The following is a 24,956-nucleotide window of genomic DNA, read 5'->3' on the forward strand; positions in this document are numbered from 1 at the left end:
ATGTACATCTTTGCATTCCCTGTAGCACCCAACACAGTACATTGTGTCTTGTGTCTTCAATAAATACCCACTAGTTACTATCTGAATTATTTTTATAAGATAATTAAGGCACAGGTAAGATATGGATGAAATGGAGCTGTTTTTCCTACCCTATTACTATGTTCAGCTTCAGAGAAGTTATTGTTATTGAATTAATATAACACTTTAGTTTATTTTTAAGAATAGATGTGTTTAAAGTTCTAGACTATTCTCCAGGGTGGGAAACTTTGCAAGAGCAAGAAAATACTTAAAACATAGACTAGATCTTTATGCTTTAAGAATGTGTATGACTTAGCAAAAGTTCATATTGATAAAAAAAAAAAGGAAGGTGTCAGGAAGAATGCTACTGTACAAAAATGTGAAGTAAAATCCAAAGCATCAACATGGTACTTATTCAGTTCCTTAGCACACTTGGACGTAATATGTAATGTCACTGTTTCATAAGGAGTATAAACAAACTAAGCAAAAATGTCTGCATAATGACGGTATATTTACATTTTTAAATTCTCTGAAAGATTTGGCTACCAGTTGTCTCGTGGAAATATTAAAATATAGGTAGGTTCTCATAGAAAACAGTAATAAAGATTTTTCAGGCTATGTAGCATCTGTTTTCCAAGTGTCCCAATGCTATTATTATGGCGTATCTACTCTCAGTTTAGTGACCATGAAAACAATGCTGCTTTAATTGCTGAGAATCGTTCGTGAAAAGTCGCATGTTCACATCATAAACTTTAGTCATTAATAAAAATCTTCTCTTATATACATATTATTACAGGAGTGTATCCTAAGTTATTAGATCTGTCTTGAAAAAAACATAGCTCTCAATGTTCCACTGGCCTGTGATTCAGCAAGTTAAGATGGGAAAAGAAATTGATTTTGTTTTTAGGGACAGCTGCTTCTAGCACTTTGGATAAACAAGAGCACTTTAAAAGATCAATAGATTTATGTATTAATTTTATACATACTATGATAAAATACATTTCTCTTCCCCACAATTTAAGGACAAACATCCTCTATTCTCATGACACATATTACCAGTGATATACAGATGGAACCCTTACTAGCCAAGTCCCCAGTTCTCCCTGCCCCATACTAGTTGGGCAATATTTTTACATTTTTGCTAAAAAATTAAGCAAAATTCCCTCTCTACTAGTTTAAAAAAAAAAAAAAAAGAGCGGAAAGAGAGTGCAACCATATTCCATCTGAAAGCCAAATACCAAATACTTCTTTTGTAGAAACCATCTTGAGGTCAAAAGGCACTCAAGGTTGGGTAATAAGATGAGTGGGTACCTCACATGCTTTGGGAACCACACCACTGTGAGGGGTGAGTACATAAACTGTCCAACTCGGATTCTGAAGTCTCTAACAAGTTAGCAGTTACAAATTTGTTAAATGGAAGCTTTAAGGCAAAGATTTAGTGATTGGCCACCTAAATTATGGATGTCAATCCTGTACTTAAATTGCTTGAACTTAATCACAAAATATAACTCGCTGATAATGTTTTAAAGGAACATAATCCAAAAAATGTCTGAAGGACAGCTCTTGCTACTAGTCAAACAGGAGCCTAGATTACTAGCTAATCTTTATTTTAAAAAGAATTTCCTTTTTATCCATTAGCAGGGCTCACGGCAGCCCAGAAAAGCTTGAGTGTTTGAAACTAATGATATCATCCTAAATATTCAAAGGAACAGACTTCAGCATTATTTCCATGCTCTTAGGGTAATAAAGTATATGCTTTTGAATATACTAAGCAATATTTTAACTCAGGCAAACATTTCCTTAGCATTAGCTGTTGGTCAAAAATTTGACTTTTATTTTTTAATAGCTTGTGATACAAATGATACAGAGGTACAAATGATGACCCTTTATTGGTTCTTTAGTGCAATCATTTAAAAGTATTCTCATGTTTACGGCAATGTTTTTCTTTTGGGGGGATCAGCAGAGGGTACTTTATTTTAGTTACGTTAAGGGAATTTTTCTTACCAAATTTACTACTTCTAAAAAGTCATTTTTAATGATCACAGCTTAATGTACAGAGCATGAACTATATATACCAGGCACTGCTCCAGTAATTTACATATATGAACTCATTTTATCCTCTGAACAACCCAAGAAGTATTACTGTTTTTTTTTTTTTTAAACACATGAGGAAACTAAAGCACTAAGAGGTTATTTGCCCAAAGTCATACAGCTAGTTAGCCACAGAATGAGGATTCAAGCTCTGTTTTAGACTCTGTGCCCTTAGCACTTTTCTTCCATTTATTTAGCACATTAGCTTGATCTCCTGTTTTTGAATTCTTAAAAAGTAGCTAACTTGCTGCTGGCTAAAATCCAAAACCAACAAAAACCAACAAAACACCCATTATTTTATTGAAATCACTTTCCAAAAATTTAAGGAGTTTTATAATTTTCTCTGTAATTAAGAGCAGGTACCACTTATTTGTCAATCATGCCAGTGTGTCATTCAGAGAGTGTAAATTAGGCACTAGGAGAAAAGTGAGAACATATTAAGTGTTGTCACTTAGACATTCTAAGTGCTTAATTTATAAAATAAGTTACTCTTTGGCAGTATTTGTCATGTGCATTTGAAAATGAATACTCAGATCATCCTCAGGGCTTTCCCTCACAACCCACAACCAACTGGTTCCCCAGTGCCACTGCAGAGGGTGCAGGGGGAAGAGGAAGAAGCAGTTTGAGTGGCGGCAGTCACCCCTCGTGGACAAAGCCATGCATGGAAATATATGGCATGAGTAACAAATTACTTCACAAACTTACATGGACTCTATGAGACGCCTATACCATCTGTACCTTTTGAGAAAATTCTTAAGATTGTGTATTGTTTGTTCAGTCTTTACGTAAATGTATACGGAGTGTCTTCCATATATTTTCATTGAGAAGAAATGTAAGTTCAGAAAATTTATCTCAAGGAGTAGATGATATGAGGAAGGAGGCCTAATGGAACGAAACACTCCACGTTGAAGCAGGACCAGGACCGTGGGAAGGACAGATCCAGATGCAGCCCCACTCGTCACCAGCTGGGGAACCTTAGTGGAGGTTTTTAAACTCTATGAGCATCACTTTTCTTATCTTTAAAATGAAAGGGGTAATATTTTGAGGCTTGTAAAGGTTAAATGAAAGAGTTAATTCAAAGGGCCCATCAATGCCTGGCATCCAGTGGGCACTCAACAGTTATTATTTTAATAGCAATTAATAAACTATTAATGTCTGGGAAAATAATAATATAAGAACTACAATAAATAATATATTAAAAAGGGAAAAGAGGGCTTCTCTGGTGGTGCAGTGGTTGGGAGTCCGCCTGCTGATGCAGGGGACACGGGTTCGTGCCTCGGTCTGGGAGGATCCCACATGCCGCAGAGTGGCTGGGCCCGTGAGCCATGGCCACTGAGCCTGCGCATCCGGAGCCTGTGCTCCGCAACCGGAGAGGCCACAGCAGTCAGAGGCCCGTGTACCGCAAAAAAAAAAAAAAAAACTAGCAGATTTTCAAGACCCTTGCAAATTGTCAGGCAGCACACCAAACTCTAAGGACCCTCAAACTTTGCACAGAAGTGGTAGATGTTTTAAAAAAAAAAAAAAAAGAGGGAAAAGAAATGTGTTAAGGAAAGTAAATATAATCAATTCACAGAAAGAAAGTGTCACTATAAACTACTGCTTCAAGGATCAGGAAAGAACTAGATGGCCATTAAAAGCTAGAAAGATAGAAGCACTGCCAGGAAGAAAGAACATTGTAAATAAGGGTTTGGAAGCCTGAGAAGCTTGGGACATTTAGAGCCTCAGGCAGAATTCTCTGAGTTGAGGTCAAAGTTCAGAAAAAATAAAGGAAGACACAGACCACCTGCCCATCACGAGGGCCTTGAACACCAGGCGAAGGCAGGGCCCTGAGACTCTGGTCCGTCACAGACCAATCAACAGGTTCAATTTTGTCAAACGTAAGGGAAATACTGGTTCAATTTTTGTGTGTGTATAAACAATCATGAAATTTCAAAAAGTAATACCTAATTAAAGAATTCATATCCATTAAAAGCTATTTTGTAATATTTTCCTTTCCAACTGTACTCCAGTAGCTGGAGGATACCACTAAAATACATTTATGATGAAAAGAGACAAAACCATGAAATAATTGTAACTTCTAAACTTGGCTCTTTTGTTTTTTTTTTTACATCAATCAGAAAATATATCAAAGATATATGCCTGCTATATAAATGTCCAAAAAAAGAGTCCATGGTTATTTGTAAAGATAATACCTAAAACAACAAATATTTTATATACAATAAATAATTTTCCTTAAACACTATTTATTTTGAAAATATATAGGAAAAAAATGTCCAAATACATTCAATATACTTCAAAAATTGAGCTTTCACTCAAAGACTGAGTCAAAAGAAATGTGAAGGCATACAGAATGAAAATACCATCCTCCAACTCCCAGAAAGAACCAGCAGTAGAAAGGAAAGGAGAAAACATCAAACACAAAAAGGAAAAATATAGATAAGTTAACAAATAAATTTATAAGCTGTGATCAATAAACAGGAAAGACGTTCTCTGACAAAATTATTTTCCCACAAATGCTGAGAATCTGGTTTTCACGATGTTTAAAAAAAAAGTCAGTCATTGAAATCCTGTAACCCTACTATCTGCTCACTCAAGTTCAAAGAGGTAGAAAATCAAGCTACAAAAACTATAGTAAGTAATTAATGTTCAAGATGGAATATTTTAATAATTTTAACCGTCACCTAACAACACTGATAATTTAAATCATTTAAGAAAATTTTCTCTTCAATCTGCTTTCCTCAAATCTGAAGTCTTTTACAAATTTAAAAAGTTAAATGAAAAGAAAAATGTAGCTTATAGATTAAGTATTTAAATGCAGCAAACTAATTTTGTCTTTCAAACCCATTTTTCTGTTTCCATTGATGTTTACTAATTTTAACGACTATGCTCTACTGTAGTGTGGATGACTGGCTTCCAGTCTTGTAAAGAATGAGACCCTATCACTGTCAATAATTTTTGAAGACTCCCCCACGTGAGATACGTATACTCTGTAGGTACTATGAGTTCTATATAATGTTTTAAAATATACACACGTATTTCAAAAAGATCAGCATGCAGATCAGACCACATGCACTTTTCCAGAGACAGTAGCTGATGTGCCTAACTCAGTAACTCCTCAGAGGTGCAAGAGCCACTGGGTGGGAACTACTAATTTAGAAGTCAGCTCGGAAAGCATATAACCCGTTCACATTTGTTTAGTGCTTCATGGTTTATGACAGGATTTACACACCAACCCTGAAAGGCAGACAGAGAAGGTATCAGAATTCTCACTTTACAAATAAGATGGAAGTCGAGTGAGACTAAAGAAATGGGTCGAGGTTACACAGCCTTAACAATGGTGAAGTATCCACTAGATAACAGGTCTTACTACTTATTACTAACTCAATACTTTTAATCCATTTATTCACCTGGTCATGAAAGGGCAGTGTAATCATTTTTGTAAAATCAGACTAACACGCTTAACCAATAATTCCGAGAGAAAAAGACATATTTTAATTTATACCTTTTTGGACCATCTAACAACTTGGGTTACAATTCTACATGATAATAATTTGGGGGTTATTAAAACAAGAAAGAAATGGCAAAGTGAGCTAGGGTATGCTAAATAGATAAGCCCACTTAGAAAAGTGTTATGAATTAGGAAGACAATAAATTTCCAAATGTTGCAAAATGTTCAAGTTCTAATATTTTTAAACTTTCACATTATACTTGTCATTTCTAAACTCTGATCTAATAAACCCAACTGTCCGGTTGATTTCTTAGTAATCCTAACAAGATTGGGTCGTTACTCTAAGACGTAGTAACACAACTCATTAATTAGTTACGAGTAAGAATTCCAATTTTAGAACAATAAACAAGGTGCTATGCAAGAGAATGTGGGAAATATTAACTCAGGGTTATTTACGAAAAGAACGAAAACCATAAAGTCAAGAAACTGGAGGTGGAACATCATGTTTTAAAGCATATTATTTTGTATTTTCAAAAACCTTTACGATACTTTTTCGGGTGGGATATTAAAATGTTTCCACACAAGAGCACATTAAAACAGTGATGAAATAAAACGCTTACAGGTTTGTATCTCAGTGCATCTCTGTAGGATCCAAACAAAGCAGCCTGCGCCCTCAGGAAGGCCCTAGCCACTCCGTCCCCCGTAGCTGTAGACTGCTTCTTCAGTTTATTTTTCAGGGCCGAGACCTGCGTGACAGAGAGGAACCGTTAAATTCACACCTCAGAGATTGGTACAGCGAGGCACGAGCCCAATGGGCAGGCGGACCGCAGCGTGTGCAGGTCAGCCGGAGCCTCATCCTCTGCCTGACGGCTTATCTTCTAAGTCAGGGAGCACCTGCTGGTCTGTTAATTGAAAGGAAAGCAGGGGCCCACAGTAATGAGCTAATGCAAATTGGTCTGTGCTCTCTTTTTTTCCCAAGGCCTCTTGACATAAATAAGCTTTAATTATTTTACAGTAAACTGCTTGTGAGCCACTTTTCTGCAGATTTTTAGCAATTACAACATGTGTCTACTTGTTTGGAGATGAAGCCGGTTGGGTAGCGTTCGACTGCTTGTTAGTTAATTTTATTTTTGGAAGCTTCGTTTGTATATATAAATAATTTTCCAGTCATTTGTCGAATAGTTTTCACCATTTTTAGATAAAAAGAGGGGAGGGAAGTTAAGGTTACTGAGAACCTACCACAAGTGGGGAATTGTGTTGTGCTCGTTAGACACTGTCCCATCTGATCTTCAGAGTCTTCTACGAAAGGTACTCAACGTTACCATTTATGAAGAAACAGGGGCTCAAACATGTGAATCGACTTGCCCTCAATATCTGGCTATTAAGTGGCAAAACTGAGATTTCAACCCAGTTCTGTCCAGTTTTCTCCACCACCACATGCAGGATTCGAGGTCAACGTTATTGCCTTATGAACCAGTAATCACATTAATAATGTTTTAAGATCAAAGAAAAATATATTATCTAGGAATTTGTGGAATTTTGAAAGGCACCTGCATTTGTTACAATTTTTCATACAGCTGCATCCTTTAATTTCAGGTTGTGTGTATTTTAGAGAATGCATGCTGTTTATGAACAGCCCTCACTTAGATGAGTATTTTCTAAGAGTAATCAACCTTCTGATGCTCACTCTTAGTTTTTAAAGGGGAGGTGATGTGATCTGTTCCTATGCATCCAATTCACTTGACCAATTCCTTTCACAGATAATAAAAACTACACTCTGCACACTTAAAAAATACCATTGATGCTCATATACATTACTTGTCAATGCTCTACATGCGAACGTGAAGTCACGTAGAAATTCTGTTTTCTTAAGAAAAAACTGATGGGACAAATTCTGGTTGTATTGTTCCCTTATCAGAGCATGTTCTTACCCTTACGATACTACCAGATAACAAAACAATGTCATTCCTCCTTTACATATATATGCAAGGAGGAATATTTTTATTTCTTTATACAAGCAGCCCTGACTACTCTTGTGGATGATGATTGTAATTGAAGTGTCAACCTAATTAACAACTAAACTTTGAATAATGCTAATGAGAAAGGAACACAGCATCAGAGGAAGGACCAGCTCTACAGGTGATAAACCTTCACAGTAGTGACATTTTCCAGTGTAAAGTCACAGTTACTGTGATCTGATCAAAGACAGAGACCCCCATTGGGTCCAATTATAACCACAGTTTTGAAAAAATTATTGAGTTATGATGTTCATAATCTATGCAGAAAGGCCTTTGCAGTATAGGTCTTTCCCCATAGCTGTGATCTTTTCAATTTATACCCAAGCTCCATAGATTCAGATAAAAGTTTAGACCCTAATTCATTTAGCCCACAAAGTGCATAAATTAGGATTCATTTAAGAAGAAGTTTTTATTATTAAAATCTAACCTCAATTAATGCATATTTTTAGGTAACCCACATATTCAAAAATAAATACAGCTGAAGGATGCAAAAACAAACCTCTGACTTAACGTCCTTTATTCTTAAGTCTGTAATAATGTTATTTTTTAGGTTTCAAATGCCTTTGAAAAAAAACCAATGGGGATGAAAATCAATACATGTATTTCATTATTGCCCTCTAAAAAGGCTTATGATGGAAAGAATAAGATTCTAGTCTTCCAAAGTATTATAAAAAGAAAATGATTGGGTTATTTTAATTTTTACTTTAGAAAACAAAAAAAATTTTTAAATGTCATGCCTTGTATCTTTGTAAAAGAAAATTCCTCAAGATGTATTTTTCTATAAAATCTGGAAGCGACAATTCAGTTCTCCACAAATTAAGAATCCTTAGGACAAGCATGACACATATGCTCCCAGAGACTGGAGGCAAGTCAAACCATCCCTCACCCTTTATTACCCCAACTCCTTGATTACTTAATCAATGCGTAAGTTATCCAGGGTATTCATCACACTGCCTCAGGCCCTTCCTAACCAAATCATAACGAGGTAGCCTTCACTTCCAGAATTAGTCAGTGAGAGCTCCTGAACTTCCTCAAGAGCTCTATACAAAATAGGAAAGAAGAAAATACCTGTTCTAGAACTGTCCGAAACGGTAGCCACTAGACGCACAAGCACTTGAAATGTGAGTAGCCCAAATTATCATTTGCTATTAGTGTAAAAAAAGAAATACACTGGATTTTGAAGACTTAAAAAGAGCAAAATACCTCATTAATAATTTTATTGATTACATGATGAAACAGCATTTTGAATATACTGGATTAAATAAAATACATTATTAAAATTAATTTCACCTATTCCTTTTTACCATGATTACCAGAAACATTTTAATTGCATATGTGGCTCATATTATATTTCTATTGGACGGTGCTATTCTATATGAGCATACTATATAATTTCAAACAGACATGTGAGACTAGCAAGAAATATGGTTAAGTTTTTCCTTTGCCTATTTCTACATTATTTCAACCTTTACAAACAGCATATAAGGAGTTCTTCCTTGACCTACTCTAGGTGGGCTTCGACTGCCAGTAGGTCTGAGGTGGTTCCTGTTTTTCAGAGACCAGAAGGGCAGCTGAGTTAAGCGTTTCTGTGTGCACCAATGAGCGCTCAGAAACAGCCTGTAAAAATGAAAGCGTTTTTTAATAGTCAGCTTCAGCTATTAGGATATTACTCTAACATAAAATGATTGTGTCAGCCTTGCTATTTTCCTGTCCTTTAGACCACTGGAGTAAATTATCACCAGTTACCACTATGCTTTGCAGAGCTAAGTAGCTTTTAGCAGTTTTTATCTATAAATAAGGTGATATATCTTCTGCACTTATTTAAAATACTTGGTCTGGGAAATAGCATTTTCTGCTTTAATTTCCAAACTTCTAAGTTTAGTTACGAAATAAATGTACATCTTTCCATGATACCCTAAAGTTTATACTCACATATAACTGAATTCAGAAAAGCATTTGGAACCTTGGTCACATGGCTATTATCACAAAATCCTATCATGGGATCTTGAAAAAGTATCAATTGTTTTCTCTTTTTATTCTTAACAAAGTAAGCTTCAATCTCCGATGGCTAAAGATGACTTGAAAACTGACATTTTATTTTATTATGACATTTTTTAGTCTGTATATAAATTATTTTTGAAGTCTAATTAGGTATCATACTAGACCTCCCCTGCAAAAAAAAAAAGTTAAACAGTGAAAAAAACTTCAGAATAAACGTCATTTCACTGCTCTTATCAAATGTTCAAATTCCTTTCATACAACGAGAATCCAGGCTTCTAAAGCAGCCATCACAGGAGGAATTATAACCTGGGTTTGAGCCCAGTGGGAGTTCACTGCAACATGAATAATATTACCACCAATTCTCCACTTTTACCCTCTTAGCACTAAGTGACCATGGATAAAAGAAGGGAATTACATGAGTAAACACAGCAAACAGGTATAAATAGAAGAGTGCAAGCCACGTGCACATGGGCTGAGTAATGAAGCAATTATGCCAATCGGGGGTTAGGAAGGGAGGTGACATAAAAGAGCTGAGTTTTTCAGAGAAGTGACAGAAATTTTCTCTTGACTTTTAGATGTGTCTTCTCAGGAAAAATAAATCAATCACTGTAACCCATAAATTTTAATTTTACTTTTTAGGATCACAAAGAGAAACACAAGGGTAAAGAACAGAAGATAAAAATAAATGTTCAGGAATAACATTAGGATAAAACCTACATGACCGGAAACATCTCTGTGATGTCTTTAAGTATCCTTTTTCCTAACTAAGCTGCACTCTAGAAACTACGGACATTCAGAAAAGTTAATGTTTCAAATAATTATTTGCTTTAGGAAAAAGTTACAAGGTTAAAGCCTTTTATTCTTCCATGAAACATGTTATGGTCATTGTATGAATCAGATATTAAATCCCTACACTTCTTTAATCCTTCTGATGTTCAGTTTTTTAAGCAATAAAATTAACGCTTCCTTCTTAACATAATTTTCTAACATGCTTCTATCTAAGAATTAAAACAGTAACCTTTAACATTTATTAAATGAAAAACATATGATACACTCCCAGAGGGTATCATGACATTGTTTCTCTGAATGCTTAAATTACCTTTCGAAGCCTAAAATACCACGTCATCTACAACTATTCTCCCTTCAGAGGCATCTTAAAATGATCACAACCCAAACTGCTCTTACTCTACCTCAAGTCCAATGTCAGTGTCACTTCCGTGCATCCAGGTGCCTTGCAGGTCCTCTCAATGCTGCACCCTTTCTCATCTTCCATAAGCAGTAATCACTGAGCCCCAGCTGTTCGACCTCTGATGTAGATTTCAAATCTGTCCGCTTTTCTCCAACTCCCTGCCACTATCCAGTTCAAGCACCTCCCATCTCTCACCTAGACCACTGCAAATGGTCTCTGAACTGCTTCATTTCTGCTTCGTTACCCCAGTGATCTTCAGGACCTAGAACCCAAGATGATATTTTTAGAAGTCAAAGTGGATCTCACTATTATTCCTCTGCTACAAATCTCCAGTGAATTCCCAGTAAAGTCTGGAGGTCCTGAACAAGAAGCACAGACCTTCCACTCATTTTAAGATGCCTCTGAAGGGAAAATAGTTGTAGATGATGCTCTCACTCCTACCTGTCTCTACCACCTCATCTGTGTAACCTCTTCTTTTGTTCCTCTAAGCGCAGCTATACAGGACTTCCTTCCATTCCCTGAACCTGCCAACAGCAGAGCCTTTGTATATGCTATTCCTCAACCTTCCACCTTACTCATACTCATTGTTCAGGCCAGGTCTGCACTCAGGTGTTTTGACATGTTGAGCTGAACCTCAAAAGGCAGATCTCAGTTTGGAGGCAGGTAAGAGTGGCCTCTCAGCTTGGCTACCATTATTTTCATTTGGGCTCGCTTATGGCAGAGACAGCTGTCAGCCTACCAACAGCCACTCTCCCTCTCTTTGGTAATAGAAATCTTAAGTTTTGAACGGTGCTTGGTTAACCCAGCTGGGCAAACCCAGCTATTTCCCAGGATCACCATGACCTGGTGTGGCCCTGTGGTTGGGTTCAGCTAATAATGGAATGTGAGTTCCAGGACCACAGCTTCTACGTCTTCCTGTCCACTCTGTTCCCAGCACAATACAGGCATACAGTAGGTGCTCAATCAGTATCTGCTGAACGAATGAACAAATTAACCTGTCCAAGGCATGCTGCTACACTAACTTCTCTAGTTAACTGGATCAGAATATCTGTGATGGTGCCCGGGAACAAAATTCATTGAGAAGTCCACCAAGTCATCATATCAGCAAGATTTGGAAACCACTATGATGACAGTGCTCACAACATCACGCACACAAAAAGTCTCTCAAATATGGAGAAGAACTTAAAAAACAAGGAACAAATTTTTAAATTATTTTAAAGCCAAAACATATATATACATACATACACACATACTGGCCATAAGAAGACAGAGAAGCACATTATTAAGATGATAGTGGAGGAAAAAAGACATCAGGAGAGGGGCTTCCCTGGTGGCGTAGGGATTAAGAATCCGCCTGCCAATGCAGGGGACATGGGTTCGAGCCCTGGTCCAGGAAGATCCCACATGCCGCGGAGCAACCAAGCCAGTGCGCCACAACCACCAAGCATGTGCTCTAGAGCCCATGCTCCGCAACAAGAGAAGCCACCACAATGAGAAGCTTGCGCACCACAATGAAGAGCAGCCCCCGCTCGCCGCAAGTAGAGAAAGCCCGCGTGCAGCAACGAAGACCCAACGCAGCCAAAAATACATTTAAAATAAGACATTAGGAGAAGAGCTGGCTAATTTAGATGGAAATGAAAGGCCAGGAGAAAGCCAAGGAAATTCATGAGCACTGAAAATCACTAGAAGTAGCAAACTCTAAATCAACTTTAAAATGGCAAACATACAGAGACATGCAGGGAGGAACCGCGCAGGGATGGGTCCTGCAGAGGGAGGCACAGATTCTCTCACGCAGCCAAGAGAAAAACAACAAAGACCTTTTAAATGTTGAGGCCCAATTAATTAAGATTTTGAGCTTTTAATTTTTGTTTTGTTATGCTTTGCTATTTAAAGTTTATATTAAAAAATACACACCAAGAAAACAGTAGGAAAAAATAGCAGGATCTATTCATAGTTTACTTACAAACAAAAAGCCTTTTCGTAAACAATCTCATCTCTGAAAGTAACTATTTAGAAGAAGGGTGAATCCCCGTGACAGCCAAAGTCGAGTGCAGGAGCACGGTGACTGCCATCACAACCTGCTCTCCTTCTCCAGAGACAGGAAACACACAGTTGCACGCAGAGCCACAAAGATGGATATTAAACCGGCTTCCAGGTTTCTCCCTTTCATTACTATGAAAGTCAGATGAAAATACCCTTACAAACACTACTCTCAGGGGCAAACTGAAAGCAGGATTTGTCTCCTGGAGACTACTCTATTAAACAAAAAAGTGTCCTCTCAATTACTCCAGAACCAGAGTGAAATTGTAACATAGTTGCAACCTGGACACTCTACCAGTTTGCTGGGGACTTCATTCACTGCTAAACAAGATAAGGATTACAGCATGGCTGTGGCAAACCTGGAACTAATAAAATATTCTCTGGGGCCTTTTTTTTTTCTCTTTCTAACATATATTATGACAATTTAACATACTAAACCTTCGTGTTAGATTAGAGGAAATATCCAATGAATTAAATATATTTATTGACTTATTTGTATGGTTGTAAGAGTTAAATTTGTTTACATACTTTAATTTTTTAAGCTGATTTTAAAAACTCTCTGAAAAAGCCAGTTCTTTTCCAAACTTATTCCCAAACTAATTAACTCACTTGAATACAGATATATGAAAATTTTAATTTAAAGTCAAGAGTTGGGTTTTTTTTCTCTAGTTCTTTAGGCTTGTAATGATTTTTAGTTAATCGGAGCAATTTGTGTCTTTCCTTTTCATGTAACGGTAAAACCATTAACCTAGTCCTTGGTGTGATACTTGAAAGCCTCAGTATAAGACGCACAGTATTTTATTTTTATTTATTTATTTATTTATTTTTGCGGTACATGGGCCTCTCACTGCTGTGGCCTCTCCCGTTGCGGAGCACAGGCTCCGGACGTGCAGGCTCAGCGGCCATGGCTCACGGGCCCAGCCGCTCCGCGGCATGTGGGATCTTCCCGGACCCGGGCACAAACCCGCGTCCCCTGCATCGGCAGGCGGACTCTCAACCACTGCGCCACCAGGGAAGCCCAAGACGCACAGTATTTTAAATGACTCTATTTTATAATAAGGTCTTTTCAATGTTTGAATAATTAAATATGCTTTATACTAAATGTTGCTGTCCTGTAACATACTGTGGCCTACCGTGAATGGTACAATAACTCTTCAGTGTACATACTGTATTTTCTACACAGGCTCATAATAGAAAATAGACAATCGTTTTCCAATAGCATTACATATAGCATGAAAATGACTTTTTAAAACAGTGTTGACAATCCTAATTTAAATCAAATAGGTCATAATGATACTTCTTTAACAAGATTAGAATGGAGAGTAAGCTTCTATATCAAATTTTAAGAGTTACTCATTGCACTGTGTATCACGTTTATACGAGACAGACCATGCTCTAGTGCCTGGGGCGTAAGTCAGAGGATCAACTTCTATGAACTAAAGCTCTAGACATACCATTAACAGCATACTTTCTGTGGCTTTATCCTCTTATCTAACATAGGGGTATAAGTATATTGACCTGTCTCAGAGTATATTATTTTTTACAGTCTAATAAATTAAAATTATTTAAAAACAGTTAAGCAGTACAGGTCAAAATTTGTTTTCCTAGTAATGAATATTCTAATGCATGTAACTTTTTCAGACGTCAATTCTAACCTGCTTTCTTCTATAAGAGTTAGTTTATAATTGTTTTAACTTAATATTCACATAAAGACAGATTTCCTGTATCTCATTATAACTTTACTTAGCTTAATTTTCCCACTAGTGAGGCATCCTATTTATTTTTGAAATAGTAACAATTTCCAAATTACTTTTTAAAATGTTAATGATGATAAAAATTTAAATGAGCACTAATACCTTAGAAATACAACATTTTACATTATTATGTAATTGAAACTAAATTTGTGTATATATTTGCAATGAAGGGGGTCTCAATAATGCATCTTCTTAAATTAAAATGAACCTATTTGAGATTTCAAATGTTATATTTAATACAACTGGCTCTTTCTGCCCCCACTTAAAAACATACCACAATAACACTAACTGCAATCGATACTGTTACATAGCCCTAAAATTTACTTTTTTATTTCAAAACACTCAAACTACATATGTTTGAAGGTACCTATAACTTGGCATAGCCACTAAAAAAAATAAAACTCACAATGTATTCGTAGACAAAAACTACAACAGTATACTTTAATGCTTTTAAAAGTTATTCCATGTAATAATCAATATCGTTAAAATCACTCCCAATAAAATTTGTTTTTTTTCTTTTAATGATCCAGATCTAAAGTGAAATGATGAAATCGAAAAACAACTGTTCTTGTCAGAAGACAGGAAGAGAGTTTTTTCCCCTTCCCTTAAGGAAAACAAAGGATTCCTGAAAGCTTTGGCCTGATTTATTTTTCCAATTTTAAATACCTTAAGAGTAGCGGAACTGCTACTGGCATGGTAGTATTTCTAACAGTCAATAAATCTAAAATATTATGTGTGAATATTGGAATGAAGCCATTAAGAAGATTACAGCATGCAACACAGCAGAGGGTCCACAGGAAAAAAGAACTAGTAATTCAGGACAACTGTGACCACTGACCTTGGAACAGCCAAGACCACTGGTCAAGCTGACACGATAATAAAGTGCACATGCACAGAAAGCCATCTAGCCTGTAAGCATAATTTTAATGTTTTGGTGAATGATTTTAAAATGTCCCCATTTAAATATCAGTTAATTTATTAAGTTATCAAACAATACCAACTGTAATATTTTTCAGGCTTCAAGTATATTTTATTAATTCAAGTCACAGAAAAATTCAGTATGATCATTTGTGATTTTTAACACGTCTCATTTAAAACATTTACAATTATAGCAAGTATGATGTGATACTTTATTGTATTTCCTACTATAAGAGATAGCTTTGGAAAACTGATGAAAAAGCTAAATTTATTAGAGCTGGGTTAAACGAACAATCACCTGAAACATTTTTAGAAAATGACTCTAACTTTAAAACATCTCATACTTTCTGTAGATAGTCCTAGCTCCACCTCAGGACTATTTCAGTTTATTCATTCTTCAAATTTGTCTAAGTCTGCACTCCTTAATGCCGAGCATATATTTAGTTATATCTACATTACCTTGCAGAGTTCCTTTTTATGAATATGTTTTTACTATTTCAGTTATGTTCAGTTAACTGTTGCTTATAAATAAACAATGAGATGGTCCCTCTTGTCATTTATATATTTAGGCTTTTACATTTCATGAATATTGTTTAACTTCCTCACATATTTAAATAAATGTTTCAATATCAAACTAATTCTACTAGGAAAGTAGAGGTTCCCAATTTAAAAAGAATCACTCATCAAAACATTACTATTAAAGATTGTTTTTCTCAAAGAAATAATCAGCTATCACTGGGGCTGACTATAAAAATTTTAATATAACACAAAAAAGCTGATTTCTTTTTCTTTTTTCTTCCTCTTTCTTATCCTTCCTCATTTAAAAAAAAGAAAAAACAATCCTTTCTTCTTAGGGAATTAATGGTAGGAACTACATGCACATAAGGAAAACATTCTTAAAAGCTAGGACTTTATTTTCATAATTATGCCCCTATCCAGTGAAGAATACTTTGATGGATTTCTAAATGAACAACTCCAATCCTTTCTAGCAGCTTCTGCAAAATCTTTATAATGAGGCAATCGAGTTATAATGAGCTAAAAAGATAATATAATTCTTCACTGGACTGGGTTTGGATTTGTTCATACATAGCATAAATTTTACTACAGTTAGATAAAGTAGTTCGATTTAATTTGCTTCAAGGTCAGCAAGTATTTTAGGTTATTTATGGGCATAAATAATCTGAGTTTGACTTTAAAGTCACATTTTCCCTATCACTAGCCATAAAAGCAATCAAGGCTAGTATTACTGTATTTTCTGAGTTTGAGATTTTTTTTATTCTTTTTTATTTTCAAGCTCCCTAACAGTGATTTCAAAGTACTTGCAGTATTACAGAAAAAAAATATATTTTAAAGGTTTTTTATTCCCGAATTTTAATATAGCTGAATAAACAATGGGGTTTTTTTTTTAAAGGGGAGTTATTTTAACTTAGAACTATGTTATAAAGATATTTTAAAATAGCCATTAGAATATATACAGAAACAGTACAATCTGCATTTTTACCCTGTTCTGAGGAATACGAAGGCCAGAAAATTGACTTTGGAGACTATTTAACACAAAGTACAGAATATATCCTATTATAAGCTGCAGACCCACACATGCACACACACACAAACCTCTGCAAGATCAAAGACCAGAAGAGAGCCGGCACTTAATTTATCAGCCTTTACAGACAAAAGACAGTTTTCGTCATTTCAAAAGGATCAGATGTCTTTTATGACAAACTGGGTTTGCAGTTTAATTTACAAATAGAATTCTAAGTAAGCAGTCTTTGCTCTGCCAGAGCAAATGACAAACAGTGTAGGTTTTCATTCTTGCAGCCCTCAGCAGGATAGAAAGGATTAAAATAAAACTGAAATAATTTAGAGAAAACAAATAAATGTTTCAGAAAGTTGAGGGAGATCAAAGCCAGAATTTTCTGACCCCAACTGTACAAGCATTTCTTATTATATTGACCAGTGCCATCAGATCATTAATTAAAAGGAAAAGCGCTGGCAGGTGGCAGGGAAGCAAAAGCCGATAATTGGCCCCCTTCTTCTTCTTGCCTTCAAAAACTCTCTCATTCTTTTGCAAGACATGCCACTAGGCAGACAGAAATGCCTACTTTGTAATATAATGATTAAGATGAGATGAAGAGACTTATGTTTAAAGAAACTCTGCCTAATGAATGCATCTAGCTTTTTAATTACGATCCTACTTTTACAATAAGGAATATGATATTGCATCTGACATCTCCTCAACTGCCAAAAGGTAAAAATACGAAAGACAGACTCTGCTTTGACTCCTCTCACACCACATGCTCATATTCAGCCCTTCTATTTCAGACAGAAAAATGGGAAAGTAACTCTTGGTGATTCAAGGGTCCAGGAGAAAACATATATACGCTTGTTCACCACAAAATATCCTCCAGACTTACCACGTCACTCGGTAGGCTGCTCAAGTCATTAAATGGTGATTCTAAAGTGTTTGTGTCAACATTTAACATAACCACATCCTCCAATGATTTATTTTTCACTCTCTGTTTAAAAAACACAATTATAAACAAACATCTTAGTATATTTTCCTTCCAAAGTTATAATGAACTTAGATATGTAGAGAAAATTATCTTAATGCATTATCCTTAGGAAAAGAAAAAAGGAAAATTCTACATCATAAAAGAATATAAACAATTTTGCCTTATGAGAAAGTCTGTCTAAACCATTCAAAAAAAAAGATTAAAAATGCTTAAAATAGCATGTTTACTCATCTAAATATATTAATAGTTTGGAGACACTGAATGTAATTTAACTACCAAAGAGATACTACAACAAATACAAAATAGGCATGGCTATATTAAACTAAATATTTACATCCTTTAAATTTTACCAATTGAATTTCAATCCTATGATACAGGAACATGTGGCCCGTTCTATAGCTATTTTTAGCCTAAATCATACTGCAGGGTTAACACAAAACAATAAATATGACTACTAAGTAGTAAAGTAAGTTTTAAATTAATAAATATTTTCTCTATATCTTCATGTAAATTTGGTATAAGTTGATGATGACAAGTGAAATTGAGTAAGAAAAAATGACAGAGAGCAGTAATATGGAATTTACTGTTAGTAATGTTTATCCCATGAATTTAATATAAAGGATCAAATTTAATAGCCTATCAGATTAACTATTTGATTTGTCATATTTGTTTGAAAGCTTAGTCAAATGGTCAAATTATCTCAATATATGCATAAATGATAGTAAATTAGAATTTATTAAATTTTTATCCTTAAAGAAAGAAAATATTTATAGTTTATTTTTCTTATTTAAACTAATATGTCTACTTAAACAAATCATATAATTCTATTAGTCTTATCTAGATGATAGCAAATAATATTATTTCCTAATGAAAATAAGTAAGGTGTGCATTAATGAAATATATCCATCAACCCAGAATTCCCTAATTGCATAGGTCAACTAGCAATTGGTCAATTAATTTCAGTGCAGTAGTTTTAAAAGTGACATTCTAGAATAATAGCCATTTTTTCAGATTATTTAAATAGCTTAATATTAAATTGGCCAAGCCAATTTTTTAAGTTAGCCAAGACTGGAATTTCTGTGATCCACTTGGAATTTCTGTGATCCACTTAGGATTTCAAATCTCTGCGTATCAGGTAGAATGTTAAACTTGCTAGGAAAATGGTAGTCTAGAGTAGGGAATTTTTATGTGTTAGGATAGCCACAATGTCTATGTGGAATATGCATTCTCAAGGGGGCATGTGATTCTAAAACTCTATCCTGTAAAAGACATTATAATTATTCTAAAGTAAGACTAAGAAAATGGCCATTTCTAAGAAAGTAACTTATAACAGTGATACTATTGTCAAAACATTTATAAATAAACTCATTTCCTTTCCATGTGCATACATATACGTAAAAAAGGTTTACATATATAAATACGTGGTTATCTACAAATCAACTATAGCATAACTACAAAAATAACCTATGAACAAAAACTATATTTATATTAATGGCATTTGTATGCAAAAAGTATATAATAATTTTGATTTCCCTCTTCAATTCTAAGTTGCCCTTTTAACAGAAAATGTAAAGATAATCCAGAAACCTGATGTATTTTTCAAGGAATGAAATGAGTTCATCTAAATAGCATAGAGTAATGGTTATGTGACCCCAAAATGTTTGTAATGACGCTAACACTAAACTCTGAATAGCTGAGTCACTTTGCTGTGCACCTGAAACTATCACAACATTGTTAATCGGTTATACTCCAATATAAAATAAAAAGTTTAAAAAAAAAAATCTCGGAATAAAGGAAATTAGCATTAGTATGAAATGTATACCTTTTTCAAAGTTTCTCTTAGTTTTAAGAAGTCTAATAATAGCTGAATATTAAAATTTGTTAACGGGAACACTCATTAAGAATGGAAAATGTATTCATTTCAATAAATCAACAGACTGGGCCTCCCTAAAACGAGAACAATTCTACAAAGGCAAAAAAGGGGGGAGAAGATAGCATGTAATTTAAATCTTTAAAAAAAAATTCTTATTAATGTATTTTCTCTGTTATTTCCCTCCAAATCAGGCTTTAGCCATTTTTTTCTAAACAGGAGTGGAAAGTCATATGGCATATAAAACAGCACCACTTTCTCTGTCCCATATTTTTACGTCTCATAAAATTCATCAACTTGTTTGGATGGGGAAAGAGTAAGAAAATGTGAGAAAACAATGTGCTTTTTCTTCAAAAATAAGAAAATGATATTAGGACACAGACAAAATCTTATTGAGAACAACAGCAGATGCTGAACTGGCGAGACTCCTGGCATCCTCCACATGCCATCCTCCTTCCAGGTGATGCCAGCACACCTGCACACTCTGCACACGGAGCAAGGGAAGGGACACGGTGGAAGCAGCCACACGATACTGTGAAACTGGGCCAACACTTTACCTAGAATCATTTGTGCATTAAAACAAATAATATAACCCTCACATCTGTAGCCTGTACTGACTTATTCCCAATCACAGGCCTTAGTTTGCTTTGACTTCATCCCTAAAGTCTAGTTTTCAGGGAGAACAAAATGCCCTTGTCCTTTATTTTAGAAGCAAATTTACTTTTTAAAAAGAGATTTCTAGTCATCTTTTACTTATGATCGCATAAAAATAATTTTTAAAAAAGATTTAGAAAGACATTAATTTCATGTCTTTGAACAATTGTTTAAAAGTCTTTGTAAAACTGATAAAAAGTGTTGAAACTGTCTTGACTGAGAGAAGAGAATATTTTGATTCTTCCTCCACAAAAAATTAGTTGTACTTGCAGCCAAACAAATGTGAAAAATTATTCAGTTCTGTCTCATATATAAAATATGTAAATATATATTTATATTTTAATTATAATACCATTTATACAAAATAAAAAAGCACAAAAGATCAGAATTTTAGTGAAAATAATCTGTGTAATAATGTCATCATAAAAATAGAAACGTAGGATCTGTATCACCTGGTAAAAGATTAAGAAGAAAGTTACTAAATGGTACCCAACTGGTTGAAAAACATTCTTAAAGTTCCTATTATAGTTTCTCATTCACTATTAAACCAAATAAAACTGACTATTAAGACAGTTTGATAAGTCCAGAGTATAAAAGGTACAGAGATTTCAGCCGATCTAATCATGGCTTTACACAGTCTCATTTAATAAGAGCCAATTTAAAGTTAGAAAGGACTGCTTCTCCAAGACAATACTCTAAGGAGTAAAAAATTCTTAAATTTGCTCCTTTAAAAAAGGACTGATTTTCTCTACAGGTGTACAATAAACATGTGATAAACTGAATTGAATATTTAAAGCATGTACTCCTTTCTACAATATTTTGGAAAAGCTGAATCATTTGTTTTAAAAGTTGGTCTAGAATCATTATGTAAAAATAATAATAACATCAACAGGTACAATCAACCACTTTAAATATTTTTCATCTGTATAAATAAATGTATTATAAAAATGACATATTCTATTAGGTACATTACATAAGAAGAGATACGTGCACTAACATCAAAATCAAATTTGATAACTTTTTTTGAAACCATACCAACCAACCATGGTTAGATTTTGCAAAAAGTCAAACTACTGATGAATAAAATTCCAGTCATATATTCCACACTCTAATAACAGATTAAATACCTATTTATTCATGTTTTATCTTATACAATTTGTCCTTTCAATGCAAGTACCTTGGGCTGTAAGAAGTTATTTTCTAAAAATTGACAAAATATAGAGTCATAATGTTATCCAACCCAGACTTCAAAATTAAAAAGGAATTAAACCTACTAAAAGTTCATTAAAATGTATTCTTTATTAATGGTTAAAGCACGACTCTCTCCACAAAGGATGCTCAGGAATTTTAAAATAATCACCAGGCTCTTCCTTGATCAGCAAAGTGATGACTGATGGTATATACAATGACAACAACTAATCAGAAAACCAAATCTAACTCATTAAAGTTGCTTATTAGAAACTGGGTTAAAGTACAATATGAACAACCAGCAAGAAAAGAAATATATTTGAAAAAATCAGCCGGCATAATGATGCCATGCAACTGACCCAAGTCTTTTGTTTACTTTTTTAGAAGCTAATCTTATAAGAAGTCTTCTCTGGAAACCTCACTGATTTGAAGCTCAAGGTGTTTAAAGCTCAAGGTTTTTCACTACAGTGATAACAAGTGACAAAAGTCATTTTCGAATGACAGTGCAAAAAAAAAAAAAACAAAACAAACTACATTTTAAGTCCCAATAGGACTGAAATTAAAGTCTTACAAAGTTATATTCTAATTTAAAAGTTCATGATTAGTGTATTAAAACACATTTTGAAAAACACCGGTACACTGAATTATAGTGAAGTTTGCAAAATAAAAACTTTCCCTTTATGACACATAATTACATGAATTCTCACTTTCAAAATACAGAAATATTTTTTCTGAAAGAGAAATAGATATAAAAGATCTCAAGTTCCATAAAGAAAGTGGTTCATCAAAGACTAAGGTTTTTAGTATTTAAAACTTACCATACGACTTCAACCAAATTGAACCTACTTTCAATGGGTCTCGTACCACTGAAGATGGTCATTTTGCATACTAATTAAAATAAAGTTATTTTAACACTACCTTTTTGAAAATGATCATGTAAGTACACTCTCAATATGCAACTAGTCACTTCTTTGTACTATTCAATTGATATTCTTTCAAAACACACCTGTTTTAAATTAATTCATAAAAATAATAGTTATCACAATCTCATGTCTGAAAGATACTCACCTCTATGAGGCTGGAGTGTATTCCGATCAGGTATGGCATTGGGGCACTAAATTAAAAATATATATGTATGTGTTCATATAGCTCATTAAAACTGAAACAATAAGTAATTCAGAATGCTTTAAAAAATAAATTTATTAAATGTATAGTTCTAACAGTACATCATAGATATTTAAAATTATTCAGTATAGAAAACTCAAATAAAATCTTAGAGGCCATTAATATATTCAAATTAAGGTTGATTTATATAAAATCACGAAATCATTTATAATTAAAAGTTATAATGTTTAAAAAACAAGAATATTAGGGTCTAGGCCATAGTCTGAGATGAATCTTTTCTGTATACTCCCCATCAGATATATCCTAAATAATCATCAAATTTATTCACATTTCTTTGTACAGTTTTTTTATTCAGTTAGATTCTTATATGATTTTCTTAATATATATTCATTGTTTCACACCTACTATTTAGTCACCCAAATTTTTGAGTCAGTCACAATATATTTACTGAGACCTACTATGTGCCAGGCACGGTTTGGGAACTAGAGGTGCAAAGATAAATAATTTCCTCCCCCACTGTTACCATTCTATTTCTGTGCTATCTTTCCACTCATGTATCTTGTCTATTATTTAAACTCTGTACATTCTTATTTATCCCACTTTTAATTGTAATAATAATATAATTTTAATAAATTTTAAAATATTCAGGTAAGTTTAAGAATTCTATTGATTAATTCAACACAATATGTGGAGCATACTCAGGTGCCAGTACCTGGCATAGGGGTTAGGGTACAATAATGAACAATATAGACAGAATATATTCCCTTCTGGAGCTTATACTCTGGCAGAGAATACAGACATTAAATAATTTTTGTAATATACAAATTAAGACTTACTAGCAATTTCAAAACTATTTCTCATGAAATATAGGGCAGAAATTACTCAACTTGACATTTCAAAATTAAAATGTTATTTAACAAGAAAACATGAAAATGAACAATGTCTACAAATGTGATAGAAGATATGCAAATAAATAGCTATTTAAAAATAAAACATTTTTGGCATTTCTTTTATATACATCTTTGTGTTATATTTAATGCAAACCTTTTCTGTTAATGAAAACAGATAACCTTCTTTTTCAAAGAATTTGCATAATTTTCCAAACATCCCCGTCATTATTAGAACAGAGCTGTCCAAACTCCTGCATGTCCACTTTGCTACTGAGAATCAGTAACAGATAAAAGAGGCACCTTGGTAGATCCACAGTTTTCAAAGTAACCTTAAACAGTTCCTAATTTATTTAAGGGATGGCTAGCCACTAACTTCTATATCCAGGATTCACAAAAAATAAAAACGGTTCAAGTTCTTCTTCCAATCCTTATTAGCCTGTTCCTTAAGTCATATTGTACTAGATTCTAATTCCCAGTTGTCTTTGTCTTCTACAGCTTTGTTCCTTCCTATTTTTTTTTTATTTTTATGCAGTAGACCATCTGGAATTGATCTGATATTCTGGATATTTCATTTGACTGAAAGTTGAGAACTATTTATAGGCCTTGATATCCCTAGGATCTAACATATTTTCTGCCTTCAAAAGGAAACAGAAGGAATAAATGTGGACTCTTCCACTTTTGCTTAAATAAAAGGAGGCTAGTTGCTTCCCCAGTTCAAGTTCTCATCTCTGGAATTCCTTCTGTGACTCCATAGACGATATAAAATATGTGCCACTAACTCCTCTGGGCTCCCATGACTGGGTTCCGGCAACTTTCACAAAACAGGGTGGGCAACTCCCAAGATCTTAAATATGTCAAGCCTTCTCCACACCCAAAATAGTACAAATTTATTAAAGTTACTGTGCAATTTTCCAATTCGCCCCAGGCTAGGTTATCCAACAGGATTCATAATATAGAAAGATTCATAACATCTCAAATCTCAAAGCACGTTTTAATACAATGAGTGTTAATCAAAACACTTAAGACTTCTAAAAATAATTATTACATCCATTTTACATACGTTGAAGGTACACTGAGTGGATCAGATTTCAAACAATCAGAGCCAAAAGTAATAACTACCAACTGAAGTCCTATGAAATACACTAAGGTAACACTTTTAAAACTTCATGAAAGCTAGTCACCTCTTGAAACATAAAACAATAAATTTACAGAAACTGTTAAACTAGAATAAAAATCCAA

The 24,956-nt window shown here is 34.2% G+C and overlaps 1 protein-coding gene across 2 annotated transcripts in view; it reads right to left on the minus strand.

Annotated features, from left to right (window-relative positions):
* Window positions 1-24,956, minus strand: part of DENND1B (DENN domain containing 1B) — a 251,610-nt gene that overhangs the window by 82,921 nt on the left and 143,733 nt on the right. For both annotated transcript variants that reach the window (XM_059998790.1, XM_059998789.1), the window contains 3 exons: window positions 22,771-22,816; window positions 17,892-17,993; window positions 6,178-6,303 (listed from right to left, as the gene is read on the minus strand). In XM_059998790.1, the coding sequence (XP_059854773.1) occupies window positions 6,178-6,303; window positions 17,892-17,993; window positions 22,771-22,816 (274 nt within the window). The remainder of the gene's footprint in view (window positions 1-6,177; window positions 6,304-17,891; window positions 17,994-22,770; window positions 22,817-24,956) is intronic.

The sequence above is a fragment of the Delphinus delphis genome, chromosome 1 (genome assembly GCF_949987515.2).
Source record: "Delphinus delphis chromosome 1, mDelDel1.2, whole genome shotgun sequence".
Classification (NCBI taxonomy): domain Eukaryota; kingdom Metazoa; phylum Chordata; class Mammalia; order Artiodactyla; family Delphinidae; genus Delphinus; species Delphinus delphis.